The sequence below is a fragment of the Grammomys surdaster genome, unplaced genomic scaffold (assembly GCF_004785775.1).
Source record: "Grammomys surdaster isolate TR1022 unplaced genomic scaffold, NIH_TR_1.0 129, whole genome shotgun sequence".
NCBI classification, from domain to species: Eukaryota; Metazoa; Chordata; class Mammalia; order Rodentia; family Muridae; genus Grammomys; species Grammomys surdaster.
Window position 1 is genome coordinate 12,998,428 of NW_021604587.1, and position 12,928 is coordinate 13,011,355.

General features: G+C 40.8%; 1 protein-coding gene across 1 annotated transcript in view; it reads right to left on the bottom strand.

The window, feature by feature from the left end:
• The window catches only part of Plcb1 (phospholipase C beta 1), a 248,669-nt gene that overhangs the window by 108,159 nt on the left and 127,582 nt on the right, over nucleotides 1–12,928 (bottom strand). The window contains exons 22-24 of the mRNA XM_028755344.1: nucleotides 6,684–6,816; nucleotides 3,857–3,910; nucleotides 1,491–1,710 (exon numbers count right to left, since the gene is read on the bottom strand). Coding sequence (XP_028611177.1) covers nucleotides 1,491–1,710; nucleotides 3,857–3,910; nucleotides 6,684–6,816 — 407 coding nt within the window. The remainder of the gene's footprint in view (nucleotides 1–1,490; nucleotides 1,711–3,856; nucleotides 3,911–6,683; nucleotides 6,817–12,928) is intronic.

A 12,928-nucleotide genomic window follows, 5' to 3' on the forward strand; every position in this document is an offset into this window, starting at 1 on the left:
TGGGTGGGAATTGGAGGATGGGGAGGTGGGATTGGGGGTTAGGTAGGGGTACATCCACAGAGAAGCAGGAGGAGGGATGAGGGAATAGGGGGTTCCTGGGTGGGTGAGGGATGGGGTAAGGAGACAACATATGAAATGTAAATAAAACATCCAATAAAAAAAAACTAGCTGGCAAATCGAACTACATGGTGACACTGTATTTCAAAACTCTAGAGCCTGGGTATCAGCTAAGTAATAAAGGACTTGTCCAGCATGCACAACTCCATAGGATCCATCCTTAGCACTGCAATAAAGCACAGGGGGTGTTCTTTTCTCTGACATCATTCTACATCAAAATATTGTTCCTCTTTTTGATAGTCTTCACAGTTATGCCATACACTTATATTTGTTGTCCATTTTCCTCTAGTTATTGTGACGTCTTAGGTTTCTTTTGCTGTGATAAAACACCATGACCAAAACTACTTAGGAGGAAAGGGATTATATCATCTCACACTTCCAGGTAACAATTCATCGTTGAAGGAAGTCAGGGCAGGAACCTGAAGGAAGAAACCAATGCAGAGGCCATGGAGAAATGTTTCTTACTGGACTGTTCCTCATGGCTTCCTCAGCCTGCTACCTTGTAGACCCTAGGACCATTAACTCAGTACAACTCACAGTAAAATAGCTCTCCCACATCAAACCTTAATCATTAAAATGTACCAAACACTGCCCTGCGGCAGTTTGATGGGCACATTGGGATTTTTCCTATTCCAAAGTAACTCTAGCTTGTGTAAGCTGAGATAAAACTAAACAGCAAACATGACTGCATATTTACTATTTTAGGGTAAAATTGTATATAGCCATTGAATTATCCACAGGGCACAAGAAACACCATAATAATATTACTTAACAGCTATGCTAGGCTTGCTTCTCTCTGCCACATTCTGAGTGTTTTGAGATAAGAGAGATATACTGTGAGAGCCCCAGCATATATATTAGGCTGTTATGGGTTTCAGGCATCAAAAGAAAGTTGAAACTTCTCCTTCCTCATGGCAAGCCGTCTGTTCAGCTAGATTCTAGGTACATAAGAAGTCCATATGCACACTTTGGCAGCTACTATGGCATTGGGGGGGCATTAGCTACCCAATATTTGAGTCAAGGGATAGAGCTCTGGAAGTATAATTGTATATCTTCCCCAAAATTTATTCAAGGGAAGAAATCCATACCCAAAGTCCCAGCTATACCAAAACCAGAGAAAGAAGGGTCACAGGAGTTCAACCAGCCAAGATTAGCCTGGAAAAGGGGGAGGAAAAGAGAGAGAGGGAAGGTAGTAGGGAGGAAGGGAACTAAATTTAGCTTATAAACAATAGTGAACTGAAGAGACTCAAGAAGGGCAGGGTGGAGCAGGTGTCGTGACTGTGCTCCCGGTGGCGGCACCACACATGAAACATCACTCCTCTGCCACGGCAGCATCTCTTCTCTATACAACTAACAAGTGCCTATTGACTCACTTCTTCTTGCTGTCCTTTTTGGCAGACTTTTCCAAGGCTGCCCTCCTTCTCAAGTAGTCATTCTGAATCTCATTGTACTTGGTCGTGTGCTCCTTGATGAGCTCCGTGGTTTTCTTGTGGTGTCTCTTGACCAGGTCTTTCATTTCTTTGTAGTGCTTCTTTTGAAGTTTCACGAACGATTTCTGTTGCTTGAGCTCGTCGATGGTTTGTGCCTCTACATCTGCAACAGAGAAGCCTAAGAGCTGAGTGACAGAATGGACTGAGAATCCAGGGGTAGGGACAGTGGTATCCTGTCCAGAGAGGAATAGCTCATCCCTGCCAAGAGTGGCTGAAGAACATGGCTTGGATGTCAGAACTGTCAATCAACTGCTCTGGCTCACTAGCTAACCACTGTGCTAACTAAACTTTGCAGAGAGCCAGTTTCTTCCTCTGGAGCTTTAAGTTTGGATTTCTTAGCACTGTCTAGAATGGGGATTTGGGTTCTTGTGACTCACTGTGGGCTGAGGGGAGGGGAAGGAGAGAAGTAGACCAGCAGTGGAAACAACCAAGCGAAAGTAAGCACATCAATTTCAGTCTGACTTCTGAATGATCCCAGAGCAACCCCAAGTGTGTATGGCACACTGGGTCTGGTCTCCCCATGAATAAAGAAGGTCAGCTTCTTGAGAATTCGGGATGGTCAAAAGGGGATTTCCCTTTACACAGAGGGAAATTCTGCAGAGAAGCAGAAACTCTGGACTTTAATAACCTAGCCTCTCTAAGCTAGGGAATAGGACATATCATATCAGAGGAAAATGGAGCTGGTCATCAACTTCATACTTTTAGGGATGATGACATTTCTTTTTTTTTCTTTTTTCTTTTTTTGGTTTTTTTCAAGACAGGGTTTCTCTGTGCAGCGCTGGCTATCCTGGAACTCACTCTGTAGACCAGGCTGGCCTCGAACTCAGAAATCCGCCTGCCTCTGCCTCTCAAGCGCTGGGATTAAAGGCGTGAGCCACCACCGCCCGTCGATGATGGCATTTCTACTAAAGGCTGGTCTGATGGTTAAATCAGGGAAAGTGTTTTTGGCACCATTTCTTAGATCAGTGGTTCTCAACTTTCCTAATGATGCTGTCCTTTAATTTTTCATGTTGTAGTGATCCCCAGCCATAAAATCTTTGCTGCTACTTCATAACTATAATTCTGCAACTGTTACGAATCATAACATAAATATTTCTAGAAATGGAGGTTTGCTGAAGGAGTTGCGACCCACAGGTTGAAAAGCATTGCTGAAGCAACTTAGCAAGTAATCACACAGGCTTAGCATCATTCAGGGATGCACTGACAAGGGACACACCATAGACATCCCCCTACATATCAAGGGATATATGGCAGTCAAGTGTGCCAAGAAAGTGTCCTTTAATCTAATTTTCACAAAGGCTCCAGCAGGGCTAGTAGCCATCTGTATGACTTCAGTATTTTATCCAATGTGGATAAAAAATGGTCAGTGTGACAAAAGTCTGACCTTAAATCACTACATAGGCACACATCATCACTTCTATAATAAGCATTTGTAAACTGCATTCTCACTTCTGAAGTCAAGATCCCACGCTAGCTTCTCTATTGCTTTTCCTGGAATTACAAGAATAGGGTTCGGGGGAACCTTTCAATGTATGGTGTCTTAACTTCAATGAATTATCACTTATTTGGATCTGGCTAGATCAGAGTTCACATGTTTCCATTCTTGATTTGAACTTTCTGCTTTTGGAACAACAACAAAAACAACACAAAAGATACCATAAATATTTGGAACTGTCAAGAGATTCAGAAATAATGTAAGTCATGAACCACAACAAACCTGGATAGAATTGGGTTATGCATAAACGGGAAAAAATGGTAATTTCTGTTGTTAATCACCAAGGCCTTTAAACAGCACTTCCTTCTCTTACCATCTGTCCTGACAACTACATTTTCTTCTTTTTGAAGAAAGAAGTTTCAGAAACAACTGGATAGACATATTGACCAATTTCCCTCAAGCTCAAACTGACTCCTGATAGTTACATAGTAATGGTTGCCTTATGAATTTAGAAACCTGAGAAACGCCTGCATATTTGGTAACCAATTCTGCCTTATAAGAAACAGCTTCTAGAACATGATCCATGGCAGTTTAGAAATGGGACTCCTCATGCTCCAACATATAAGAAAAAGACACTCTAAACTGTCTTTGGAAATGCCTCCAGGTAAAAAGCTATCCCTTTGAATATCTCAATACCTTCTGGAGCCTGTCCCTGACCAGATATAATCTAAGCCTCAGTTTCTTTTCCCCTCTAAACACTTACTTTGCAATGTTAAGTTTCCAAATTCCATGAGGAGAAAAGTTTTGTGCTCACCTGTTAACACGCTCTGGATCAGATCTTCTGTTTTAGCAGGTGCCTTCACAGACCCTGCAACCAAAAAAATCAAAGAAGTGGCCTTTTCTGTCTTTCAAATTTTTATCAGATTTTTATAAGCATGTTAGTGGATGGAGGTGTAGCTCAGTGATAGAAGAACCCTTGACCATCTGGGTTTCATCTCTAGCATGAGGGGAGTCGTGCCCCATTCTAAGTGTCTTTAGAGACAATGGCTAATTGTGGTAGAAAGTTGTTTACAACACAATTACTGTAACACTTCTTTAGACTGAAACTTGGAGTCAATCCTATGCTGACGAGTAACTACATGTATTCTCCATATATAGGGAGACATCCCTCCACTTGGACCAAAACAAGAAATTCAAGCTCAGCGATACTACTGCCACCTTCTGGCAAAATCAGGAATGACATGATTAAAAAACGAATGCTGATCACAGAACTTCAAGATCACTGTGCAATGTGTGAGATGTAATAGGGTATTTACACATCCTCAAAATGCCTCTGCTTGGATACAGAGGAGTGGGAAGCAAAACTTTAGGAGGGAAGCCATTTTGAGCTAGGGGTGGCACATGTCAACATTTCCTGTCCCCACCAAGATGCATTAGGAAGGGCACAGCATCAAAACAGAACCCCAAACATTGAGGCAGCTCAAAGTATGCAAGAGACATTTTGAAAAAAAAACAACAAAATACCAGGGGTATGAGAAACAAGAAAGAGTTGGAGGCTTTTACAGAGGGAAGGTGATCATGGAGACATGATCAGCAAGTGCACTGTGGGACTCCGAGTGCAAAGCTAGGACAATAAATGGACCCTGGTACAAGGCAGGCTGAGTTTACAGAAGGCTAGCTTGTATTGAAAGTTTACTGTGTTCTTGATGACTTTAGGGGAAGAGGAGAGTTTGCGCCATAGATTCTGTAATATTTCTTAACTGTTTCCTTTAAGCCAAACTATTTTTAATTATCAATTAGAAATCAAATTGCTAAAATGGCAAATTCTCTTACTCCCAGAAGAAATAAAGTCCAGTTCAGAAGCACTGTAGATGTGTGTACGTGGTGGATAATGATCATTTGGAAATGCTGTTTCTTGTCTATGGTTAACTGTCTCCTAGTATTGATGTCATTGGCTCTCTTAGCAGAGGAGTATCAGTTCGTGCATGGTTGGCAAAAATGAAGTAGGATTTGTATTTATAAAACACATCCTCAGGAAAAACATCCTTGCACATCAGTGAGAAGACATGAACTTCACCAATGCCATGTTTCACTATGACAGCGAAGAAAAAGGGCACAGTCACATTCTCATATTTGATTTTATTCCTCTCCTGTTTTTTTTAACTGACTCAACTGATAGATCAAATGCATGCTACTTCTTGACACTGAAGCTCAACCTGCTGTGAGATGGCTTCTATCTGTTAGGAGACACACACATACACAAACATGAACACACACCACCACCACCACCACCATCACCACCGTCACCACCATCACCACCATCACCACCATCACCACCGTCACCACCGTCACCACCATCACCACCATCACCACCGTCACCACACAACTCACACATACACACACACCACATGTCACACACACGCACCCACACACATATGCACATATATACAAACACACACAAACATATCACACACACACCACCACCATCACACCACTCACACACACATATACATAACATATACATATATACACATACAAACACACAGACACATACATATCACACACACATCCACACACACACACACACCATCACCACTACCACCATGACACCACTCACACACATACATATACACATACATACACATATGCATATACACATATACACACACACACACACACACACACATATATATATATATACACAAACACATATCATATACACACCCAACTCATATACACATACATACACACACATATATATCTGTATATATGTATACATATATATACAAACACATACATACATATCATATACACCATCACCACCACATCACTCGCACACACACACACATATACATACATACATACATACATACATACACATATTAACACAGAGACACATACATATCAACACAGAGAGACAAGCACCACACCACACACACCACATACACCATAACACACACACATACACACACACACACTGAATTAACCAGAGTGAGCTGAAAAGCTAACATGAGATGCATTGAAACAATAAAATTTCTCTGAGAAACAAGAGAAATGAATGTAGCTTTGGTTGAAGAATAGAAGCTGAAAGCAAGTGCTTTAGTATACCATGTGCCCCCTGACCTGGCTTTCTTTCTCTGGCATTGTGCCCTTCAGGAAGTTCTTCATCATCTCCCAAGTGAAACAACAATAGAACATACCCTGATGAGGACTGGAATGAGAAGGAGATGAGCGAACCCATATTCACAGCCTAGCAGACAGCTTAGCATAGGAAGACATTTAACATTTCTGGAAAATCAGATGTTGGCAGAGACTTGAAGTAGAAACAAGAATGTGCTTTTAAGGCATAGTTGTAAGTTGCCTGAAGAACTCTTTACAAACTCAAACTCTATCAGTGGATGGATCGTAATTCACCCCAAATAACAACCAATGGCACAGGTGGGTTTTAGGTTGTCAGCAGAGCCAGGTGAATACCTGTGAGGCTTGATAACATTCAACCATGTGTCCATCCTGTCGCCAACCCACCCATATCACACAAAGGTAAGCTTATATATCCCTCAAAGCCATAGTTTCTTGGCCCTCAGAGATGTCCAGAAGCTGAAGGTTAAAGAGCTAGCAGATAGCACTGTCCCACTGTTTACCTGGAGCGGGCTGGCTGTGTGGAGCCTGAGAAGGTGGCTTGGGTGCCAGGGATGCAGTGTGGTTCACCCCATTCTCTGCTGGAGTTGTCCTGGTTTCACTTGGAGCCTCGGATGATGTTTCCCCAGGGTCAGCCTAAGATCAATAACACCCTTTTTAACTTTCTGCTTCATACTGTTTTTATTTTTTTCCTGTACCAATAAGGCTACGAATGATGGCATTTTTTACCATTCCTTTGGAGTCTGAAATACCAAATTAGAAACTGTCAAGAAAGCAAGATTAATTCAGCATAGTGTGAAATCAAGAAGTGACAGGTTAATTGCACCAAGGGCTCAGGTTTCTACTCCAACTTGTCCACACTCTTGGATAGAGCCTTCCCACACTGCCTCTGGAGCTCACCAGATGCTATGCTTCCATCATATGAGAGAGTAGCAAAATCTAATGCAAACAAAGGACCATAAAGACACAAGTATGTCCAGCCTTTAGCAGACTCCTGCTATAGCAATAAACATGAGAGGCTCTGTGGAAGGATGACTAAGCCCGATGTCCTGGGATAGACAGCCCTAGCTGAGAGAAACAGCTAAACTGATCTCAGCTGGGTCCAGAGTAGCAGAGATGGGCTACTGAATAAATAACACAGAAGGAAATGTTATTTTGATTCATGCCACCAGCTTCCATATCACAGCAAGAACCGATGTAGTGGGCAAGAGTGCACACTTTGGAGCCAAATATCCTTGGAATCAAATTCAGTCCATTAACAGCTTACTTACTTCTCTGTGCTGTGTCTCCGTCTTTATCCATGAGGGTATACATGAGTTAGGGGCTATAATATTGCCTATCTTATAAGGCGTCTTCCAGGATCATGTTACTAAACAGGTAATGTTTAGTAAGTATCTAGAACGCTTTCTGGTTCAAGCTAAATAAGTAAATGTATGAAACAGTTAAGATGGTATGACATTACCAACGGACAAAATTAAATGTATCATTCCATCCACTCCAGCAGCTATGCCTATTCAAAATAAACATTCAATAGATGTCTGTTGGATCGATGCTGATCCTTATAAAATAATTCCCTCTATAACAGCATAGTACTCCAACAGTGCTTTCCCACACTCCAAGTGCCCGACAGCTGGTTTAGACTTGCTTTCTATGTCCACGGCAAGTTTTGATGGTGACGACTTTATCCCAGCATGTTTCTGGGCAATGCATTTATAAGGTATATCAGGATTATTTTCTTCCATGGGTCACCTGGACGCCAACACTGTGACATTTTGGCTTGTAATTACAAACAGCAGACTGGAAGTTTTACCAGTGAAAGGCAGAAGTATAAACAGCATCACTGATTCACGTTCCCATTCTTCCCCCAACTCACTGCTTTTCACTTTTGAAACAAAGCCTTACTCTACAGCCGTGGATGACCTTGAACTCATGATCCTCCTTCAGCCTTAGAGCTGGCATTGGATCAGTCCCTAAAGCATTGTTGACTTAAGTCAACAAATAGCACTGTTTATTGGCCAGGTCTCTTCAGTGTACCTGATCTCGCTGGGATGGGGCAGGAGAAAATAAGTGTTGTTACTAGGCCAGACATCAAGACAAGAGCCTAGCCATAGAACCTAGAAGCGTTAGATTTCACTATTGGGAAATTACATCTTTTGACAAGTGGTTAATGCTGATTGGTTAAGCTCTGTTACAGTCACATTAAGTTAGCATCTGTTAGGAAAATTCTCCCTAGAGTCATATACCAAGAGGAATCATGATATATTCTCTGTTCAATCAAACATTGCAAATGAGAGTCCCCTGCTTCAAATACTGTGTATGGGTGTGGGTTTTTGTTTGTTTGTTTTCTGTGTTGGTTTCCTATGTTGCTAGATTTTTTCATGTAGGAAAATGTCATATTTAGAGAATGCTTCTCTTAAAAAACAAAAAATCAGAGTTAATGAACTGGTTGGTGGGCAGGAAAATGGAATCCACACCTAAGCCCCGCGGAAGCTCTTGTAAGTGGGACGGTCATAGCTCAGTTACCACCTATACCCACCAGGTATCGAAGTAAGATGAAAAATTAAATATTCCTATGAACTTATACATTTTCAAATGACCTAAAGGCCGAAGTTCACCCCCAGGGTGTGTTAGACTCAGAACAGCCTTCTGTAAGCCCTGACTGGAGGAGCGGAGTTTGCCTGGAATCCCCAAGTCAGAATGTTAAAGGGAGGCTGTGTCTGGAAATGCCCTTGGCCAGGAACCAACAAGTGTGCAGCCCTCACTTCCTCCATCCTGCCAGACACGAGTCAGGAGAAGAGGGTAAGGAAGGCAGGGGTTATAGGGTCTTTGTGTAGTCAGATCCATTACTGAGCATCTATGATGGCAAACAACAAAAGACTGGTGTCTGACAGTTTTGCCAAGGGATGTGTGGAAAAGCTGCAGTTTCCCCATTAGGGAAACTGATAACAGAAGAAGATAAGGATTCTGTGGGCTGGATGATGCTTCGCCTCGGCTTTATCACAGCCCAGTTGGGTGGACCTCACTTTTAGCACTATGGTCAAATAATGAAAGATGGTATTGAAAGTCAGCACTAAATCCTATTGAAAGGAAGCCAGTGGTCAGATAGGAGACATGAGAACTTATTATAGCTTAAGGTCTAAATATTTTAAATAGCAGGCACTATTGTAGAATGCTGTTCTACAACAGTGGCAGCTTAAGGAAGCATTAATATGATAGTAAGTTATAGTAAGATAGTGACATACAAGAAGCTGAGGGAATTCCTAAAGAACTCACCCTGTTGCACTAGAACAACATTCATATTAAATAAAATAAATAATATGCTTAAATATCAACAGTTGTGAAATACTAAATTTAACTTTTTGATATGATTGAAAAAAATTAAGTCCTTCCAACAAGATTTATGTGTGAGTTTAAATGTAAAAACCAGATTTGCTGTGTCCAGCTCAAAGGAATCAACGCTTTTTACTATGTTTCTCCCCAGGCCTCTCCATAATGGTTACTTTCATGTGTTTCAACAAAACAAGGACAAAAATTTTCCCCCAAAGTGCAAGAAATTATGACATAAATAAAGGTACCAAGTATATGTTCTTATAAACACTTAATTGGAAAACCACTGGGATCCAATGACATGAGTTTCAGTTAAGGAAGGTTCACATGGGGGAACTTCAGTTGCTTTTACTAGATTTTTGCTTTTAGCCTCTGCCACCTAGTGGTCATATTCAATTACTGCAATATATTTTTAAAATAAGACCAAAAATGACTTCTAAAATCTAAGATTTCATATTTAAAAATTACATCTTTCTAAAAGTAAAAGGAAAATTCTTTAAAATATACCACATGTAAATTGGTGAACAGATAACTAAATAGTCATTCTTATGGGCTTTGTAGAAGGCAACCTTTAAGGTATGATGTACAAGTAAATAGAAAAGACGTGCGTCCTGGGCACAGAAATTTTAGTTTTAATGATCAAGCAGCTGAGAATAGATATCTTAAGAATTCTGTCGAAGACAGACAGTGGTGGTGTATGCCTTTAATCCCAGCACTTAGGAGCCAGAGGCAGGCGGATTTCTGAGTTCGAGGCCAGCCTGGTCTATAGAGTGAGTTCCAGGACAGCCAGGGCTACACAGAGAAACCCTGTCTCAGAAAAAAAAAAAAGGAAAGAAAGAAAGAGTTCTGTCGAATGTTTAACATGAAAGGAAAGTGTCTATCAACTATGAGATGTTACTGGAGTTATCAGAAGAGATGTTATTGGGGTTTTTAGAGGATACTAGTTATTCCTGATTCCTGGGTTGATAAGATAGCTCAGTGGGTAAAGGTACTTGCCAACGAGCTTGATATCTAAGTTTGAGCTCTGCGACCCACATGGCAGAAGGAGGGAACAAATTCTCAGAAGCTGACCTCCTATGCTGAGGTATATTCATGTATGCACACCCTGACACACACACTAAATAAATAAATAAACAAACAAACAAATATAAAATTCATTAAAATACACTGTCCCTTCCATGTTGCTGGTTAGGATGACGGTATGTTGCCTTGGACCCTGGTGGGTAAGGGTGAAGTTAGCCATTTTCCCAGAACACATGAAGGAGATTTGTAATTTCAGGGTACGCAATCCAGTCTGCTGAGGATGAAATGTGGGGAGTGTTTATGGCTTTGTTAGAGACAGCATTTCGGTTGAGACAGCTTTCCGAAACATATCGTTAAGCTGTACTTAAACTTTCCACTAGCTGAATGAACTTAGCTATTGTACCTGTCCTATCTCTAAGAAATTCAGATTCAATCCTGAAAACAACACATCATGGCTGGGCTTTTCCACCTGCATGGGAGTGAAGCACACTGCATAGGCGTGAAGCACACTGCATAGGCGTGAAGCACACTGCATAGGCGTGAAGCACACTGGCATTTGCAGCCCACTTTTAAATGCATTAAAAATAAAAATAGATAAGTGGATAGAGGAATTGATATGATCAAGTGGAGATTGGCACTTAATTGTGGACTGAGATAAGAGCATCAACTTTACGATTCTTTCAAGTTCTACTTGTACTTGAAGGTTTCTGAAGAGTCTGGTAGCACAAGTGACGAGCAAAGGCTTAAGTAGTGTGCCCTTAGAGGGTAGATGAGGGCATTAGATCACATGGAATTGGAGTCACAGATGGTTTTAAGTCCCCATGTGGGTGCTGGACACTGAACCTGGGTCCTCTGCAAGAGCAGTATGTATTTTAACCATGGAGCTCATCTCCTGCCCTGTTTTTCAAACATCTTAATGAACATCTAGTACGTAAAATTAGTTGGGTATCTTTTGCAATCAAGGTCCAGCAAGCTAGTTTAGTAGGATGGAATTCAAATGGCTCTTCACACATGAAGGCTGCACCACCATTTAAACAAAGCTAGCATTCTACCACATAGTGATGTAGGAGTGACCACTGCAAGTTTAATGTGTAAACTTTTATTAATTGACGTCACTTTCTTCTTTAGAAGTGAGGAAGAAAAAGTCTGATTTTTTTCAGGGGGTATGTATGTAAATCCATACACATGCATATGTATATGTGAAAATATATATATTCCAGCATAGTAACTGACATATAGCATTAAAATAATATTTGTTCAATAAATGAATTGATGGATGAATGAGGGGAGGAATACTTCTACAGTTTCCTGCTCGTACACTTCTTTGGCAAGGTCCTAAAACTATAGTATATGCTGAATCATATGCTGAAATCACAAAAAAAAGGTGTTTGAATGAATGAACAGTAAATCCATAAATGAAAAGAATGAAGCTTCTTCTCTTACTACAGTTGACTCATCACCACAACCAGATTAGAAAGCTCTTAAATGTGAATGCACACAGCCCCGCTGACTATTTTATACACATGTCAGTATCTGTGTGAAGAAAATCACAAAGGCCACAGGCATTATAGACTCCAAAATGTGTGTAAATTTTTATAGAGTTTATGTGTATACTCAGTAAACTAGTAGATCATGGTTATACAAACAATTGAACTGTACTGTCTCAAAGAATTACCAGGAAAAGGTTTTCATGTCCATTACAGAGGCAATTGTTTTAAAACTTCACAATTGGTAGTTGGTTGAATACACATAGGCCAAACCCACAGTTGCACAGAGTTCCCACCACCTTCCTTAGAAATGTTTTTGTAAAGTTTCTAAAGTCAGAAGCACTGAACTAGAATTGCAATAAGGAAGGTATCTTTTCTTGGCTTGCCCTTCTAAAAAGCAGTCTAAACACCCTTTGCATTCATTCTGTAGGGATGGAGCTTTGAGATTAAGCCAGATTGATTTGCACAAACCATAGCTAGACAATACAGGATGGAGGCGTTCAGAAAGAGTTTCTCCAGGAATACTTCCTGAGTTTCTGTGACTAAACTGTATTATGGAGGAGATGAGCTGGAGGGGCTTTATCTGAGGAGAGCCACACCTTTGCTAGAAAGGATGCAAGTCTCTAAAGCATTGATTCTCTAACTGTGGTCCTTGGAACATTGCCAACATCACTTCAGCTCCTTAGAAATGCAAATTCCAGGGTTTACTCCAAACCAACTTCATCAGATAGGGACCATGCATGGGTGCTGGAAGAAGGCACCCAGGTGATTCTGACACATGCTAAATACTGAGAGCTCTACTACTCAAAACCAAGAAGGTTTTTAGTAATGCAGAATTCTATGCCCTGTGCAAGATTTAATGAATTGGCATTATATCATGATTTGTGGCTGATTTTTATGCACAATAAAAT